The sequence below is a fragment of the Sinocyclocheilus grahami genome, unplaced genomic scaffold, assembly GCF_001515645.1.
Source record: "Sinocyclocheilus grahami isolate Dianchi unplaced genomic scaffold, SAMN03320097.WGS_v1.1 scaffold3247.1, whole genome shotgun sequence".
NCBI lineage: Eukaryota > Metazoa > Chordata > Actinopteri > Cypriniformes > Cyprinidae > Sinocyclocheilus > Sinocyclocheilus grahami.
This window is the reverse complement of record NW_015508400.1, coordinates 4,657-9,905: the sequence shown is the minus strand read 5'-3', so window position 1 is coordinate 9,905 and position 5,249 is coordinate 4,657. Positions and strand designations below refer to the sequence as shown.

Sequence of the window (5,249 nt, the reverse complement as noted above, 5' to 3'; positions counted from 1 at the left end):
GTTGGAGGGGAAAAGGGGAAACTTTGGCGCGTGATGTCCTGCTCCCGCCCATATTCGCAGCGGCGTCCGAAAAAATTGTGCATTGTAGTGTGATGCGTTTCCCGTACAACTACGTAACTCGCTGATTAACCACTATAGTACGATGCATCGTTGTGGAAACAAACTAGCTAGTCACGACTGTTTCCCAAAACCATGGTACCTGTGTTGCAGATCCATCGTTTAAACCATGTTGGTTTGAACTGTCGTTATGACGTTCTTCTTCTTCGATCTAATAGCCGACTGGTGCCATGAGCATATATCGCCACCTACAGTAATTTGGTTTTATTTTCTCTTTTCTTTGACTCGAATTACGCTTTTGAAATGACGTTACGTAGGAGTGGAGTAATAACGCAACATTCATTTGTTCTGCAATAAATTATATGCATACACACACAGAGTTAAATATGTGCTCTTTTCTGATCCCAATGCCTATAATTTCACAATTTCATATAAATACCATTTCTTATTTAATATTGATAGGCTACATAAACACAATTGAAAAAAGATGGGTTTTTAAAAAACCTGTGATGTACTCTTGTGGACACCTGTTGCTTATTTTGCTCAATATCCTTTCCTATTTAAGTCCCCTTGCCATTCAGCCATGTGTTAATGAAAATGACACGAAAACCCCAATTTTCAAAGCATGAAATTGCAGTTCTTTTGGAGGAGGTGGAAAATAATAAAATCCAGCTATTTTCAAAGCTGAAAAACAGCATTACAAATGCTGACAAAAAGAAAATCTGGGAAGAAATCACTCAAAAAATTAATGTTGCTGGCTATGGGTACGAACGAAGCCCAGAAGAAGTCAGGAATGAGTGGAGGGACTTCGCAAGTGTGACAAAACGGAGGGCTTCGGCATGTGAGAGGGAAGCAAACAAGACTGGTGGGGGTATCAATTCAGTTCCTCCTCTCACTACAGAGGAAGAGAAAGTTTTGGCCATCCTGGGGCCTGAAGCATTGGAAGGGATCCTTGGAGGTATAGATGCATGTGCATCAACCAGGCCTTTGCCTTCAAAGTTCAGGCCTCCAACATCAGGCCCTCTCCAGTCTGGCCCTTCAACATCAGGCCTTCTCCAGCCTGGGCCTTCAACATCAGGCCTTCTCCAGCCTGGGCCTTCAACATCAGGCCTTCTCCAGCCTGGGCCTTCAACATCAGGCCTTCTCCAGCCTGGGCCTTCAACATCAGGCCTTCTCCAGCCTGGGCCTTCAACATCAGGCCTTCTCCAGCCTGGGCCTTCAACATCAGGCCTTCTCCAGCCTGGGTCTTCAACATCAGGCCTTCTCCAGTCTGGCCCTTCAACATCAGGCCTTCTCCAGCCTGGGCCTTCAACATCAGGCCTTCTCCAGCCTGGGCCTTCAACATCAGGCCTTCTCCAGCCTGGGCCTTCAACATCAGGCCTTCTCCAGCCTGGGCCTTCAACATCAGGCCTTCTCCAGCCTGGGCCTTCAACATCAGGCCTTCTCCAGCCTGGGCCTTCAACATCAGGCCTTCTCCAGCCTGGGTCTTCAACATCAGGCCTTCTCCAGTCTGGCCCTTCAACATCAGGCCTTCTCCAGCCTGGGCCTTCAACATCAGGCCTTCTCCACATCTTCAGAGGGCAACAAGAAGAAACAACGGACTTAAGTTCAGCGGTGCAGTTGTTAGCTACTGCATTATTATGCTGTTGGAAGTTTTATAGACGTGGTGGGTGATGGCCTGGGGCTCAGCAAATCTACAGTCAGCAAAACTGTGACAGCAGTAACACCTTTGCTGTTACAGCTTATGAAGAACATCCTGATTATCCCCCAAACTCCTGAAGAAATCCAGCTGGCCAAGCAACAGTTCTACAGTATTGACAACATCCCCAGAGTGACTGGCATCATTGATGGCATCCTTATCCCAGTGTCAAGCCCTGTGGTAAATGAGCCCTTGTACATTTGCAAGAAGGGCTATCCAGCACCAGGGGATGTTCACTGACATTGTGGCAAAATGGTCTGGCTCTTTTGTAAAACACATGACTCTTTTGTGTGGGCCAATTCTGCCAGGTGGCTGAAGAGGGTGGCTTTGGTGATAACATGATTAATGCTTTCAGAGGTCACTTCGAAGGGAGAATAATTTCGAGGGCCACGCTGCTATATAGTTTCAAACTGAATTTGTAATAAAAAAATATTTAAAGGCGAATTAGGTAAGACCTAAGCACCACAACTTTAACTCTTCCAAATCACTCAAAATCACTCATAGGGTCGATAACGCTGAATAGAACACACCCCAAACTAACAACGACCTATGCCTCTAACCAGAGGTGAAGAGCTGTCGTTCCAACGACACAAGTTTGCGATGCCGTTTGCGAATGTTCGTTTTAACTATGGTTTCGGGAAACACCAAATCGTTGAACTATGTTGGTAACGACGGAACTTGCGACCATAGTTGGGTAACGATGCTTTTGGGAAATGCACCCCAGACTGTTTCCAATCGGACTGCATTTCCCAGAAACCCTGCCTAGGAAGCAATTATGCACTCCTCCCGTTTCCAACCAGGAAGGCTATAAATGCTGCACTCTTGCTTTCATTCAGGGCTGAGTATTGAATGAATGTTTGTTTCTAGTCATTCTAGTTTCTGTGTTTTTCCCTATAGTTCCTTGTTTTCTTGCCTTGCCTTAGTATTTTTGACCCTGGACTGTTTCCTTGATTCTGATTGTTTGCTGCCTGCCCTGACCTTTGCCTGTTTTGTAGTGATGGCGAAGTGAAGCGTTCTAAGCCAGTGAAGCTTTCAACATAATTGTATCAGAAAAAGGTTCATTACTCAAAGCTTTTCAACTAGTGGTCATAAAATGAATAGCACCTTCCAAAGTGCAGTGTTCCATTACAGCCGCTGGTTTCACATCTGGTTCTACAACTGGATTCTTTGTTTTATTTTATTGTATAAAAATAGGCATAATGGTCTATAAATAATGGTCATTGTCAAATTCATTCAGTTGTGTTGGTGAAGTGGCACTACAATAAGTCAAATATGAAATGAAATGACAGAAATATGAATATGAAATGACCTGACAGAAATTGCACTTGAATTTAGGTATTGTTAAAAATGTGCATAAGATGTAGTGCACATTTGTTGCCCATGTGTATGCATTAGGCTATACACTTTGACTGAAAGCTATAAACATATTCTAAATGCTAAAAAAAAACATTACAGAATTATAAGTTGCTGTAGATCTTCTCACCTCAGCTGTGAGATGTAGGGCAGACACTGAAGGAAACTCGTCATTTCACTCTCATAAAAATACTGTGATTTGAGTGTTAACACTTAATATAAGTGAAAACCTTTAACATACTGTTTTACCAATATTGTTATATGATAAATTTGTCTTTATGAATGTTTTAACAAAGATACTCACTTGACAATCTCACCTTTTCTTCGCGCAAACGAAACGAAAGCTGCGTTCCAATCGGCATGATTAATGCTTTCAGAGGTCACTTCGAAGGGAGAATAATTTCGAGGGCCACGCTGCTATATAGTTTCAAACTGAATTTGTAATAAAAAAATATTTAAAGGCGAATTAGGTAAGACCTAAGCACCACAACTTTAACTCTTCCAAATCACTCAAAATCACTCATAGGGTCGATAACGCTGAATAGAACACACCCCAAACTAACAACGACCTATGCCTCTAACCAGAGGTGAAGAGCTGTCGTTCCAACGACACAAGTTTGCGATGCCGTTTGCGAATGTTCGTTTTAACTATGGTTTCGGGAAACACCAAATCGTTGAACTATGTTGGTAACGACGGAACTTGCGACCATAGTTGGGTAACGATGCTTTTGGGAAATGCACCCCAGACTGTTTCCAATCGGACTGCATTTCCCAGAAACCCTGCCTAGGAAGCAATTATGCACTCCTCCCGTTTCCAACCAGGAAGGCTATAAATGCTGCACTCTTGCTTTCATTCAGGGCTGAGTATTGAATGAATGTTTGTTTCTAGTCATTCTAGTTTCTGTGTTTTTCCCTATAGTTCCTTGTTTTCTTGCCTTGCCTTAGTATTTTTGACCCTGGACTGTTTCCTTGATTCTGATTGTTTGCTGCCTGCCCTGACCTTTGCCTGTTTTGTAGTGATGGCGAAGTGAAGCGTTCTAAGCCAGTGAAGCTTTCAACATAATTGTATCAGAAAAAGGTTCATTACTCAAAGCTTTTCAACTAGTGGTCATAAAATGAATAGCACCTTCCAAAGTGCAGTGTTCCATTACAGCCGCTGGTTTCACATCTGGTTCTACAACTGGATTCTTTGTTTTATTTTATTGTATAAAAATAGGCATAATGGTCTATAAATAATGGTCATTGTCAAATTCATTCAGTTGTGTTGGTGAAGTGGCACTACAATAAGTCAAATATGAAATGAAATGACAGAAATATGAATATGAAATGACCTGACAGAAATTGCACTTGAATTTAGGTATTGTTAAAAATGTGCATAAGATGTAGTGCACATTTGTTGCCCATGTGTATGCATTAGGCTATACACTTTGACTGAAAGCTATAAACATATTCTAAATGCTAAAAAAAAACATTACAGAATTATAAGTTGCTGTAGATCTTCTCACCTCAGCTGTGAGATGTAGGGCAGACACTGAAGGAAACTCGTCATTTCACTCTCTTCCTCTGAACATCCTCTCAGCTCTACTGGTTTCTTCTCTGCTTGGAGTTTCAGCACTTCCAGGAGGACGGAGCTCTTTCTCTGGGAGAGATCTATGTTCCAGTCATCAGGAGACTGGAAAACTGCCTGTAATGCTGGAAGAAAACTCCTCCCTGTTTGAGTCTCATAGTTGTTCACATGTGAGTAAAGATCCAGCAGAGCATTGCATTTTTCTGAGTTGTATCGTTCTCTCACATCAAAAAAACTGCAACAGCACTGTGATGCTTTATGGAAGAGTTCTAGAAAGAATGAGATTTGCTTCAGTGGTTCTTTACAAGTTTTTAACCTGCAACACAGAAATCAAATGTAAGAGCATGCACTTATTGACTTGATTGACACACACACACACACTATATATACAGTGGGTACGGAAAGTATTCAGACCCCCTTAAAATTTTCCCTCTTTGTTATATTGTAGCCATTTGCTAAAATCATTTAAGTTAATTTTTTTCCTCATTAATGTACACACAGCACCCCATATTGACAGAAAACACAGAATTGTTGACATTTTTGCAGATTTATTAAAAAAGAAAAACTGAAATA

The 5,249-nt window shown here is 41.8% G+C and overlaps 1 protein-coding gene across 1 annotated transcript in view; it reads right to left on the bottom strand.

The window, feature by feature from the left end:
* Positions 1-5,249, bottom strand: part of LOC107576129 (uncharacterized) — a 16,850-nt gene that overhangs the window by 8,495 nt on the left and 3,106 nt on the right. The window contains exons 3-4 of the mRNA XM_016262378.1: positions 4,615-4,793; positions 1,071-1,628 (exon numbers count right to left, since the gene is read on the bottom strand). Coding sequence (XP_016117864.1) covers positions 1,071-1,628; positions 4,615-4,793 — 737 coding nt within the window. The remainder of the gene's footprint in view (positions 1-1,070; positions 1,629-4,614; positions 4,794-5,249) is intronic.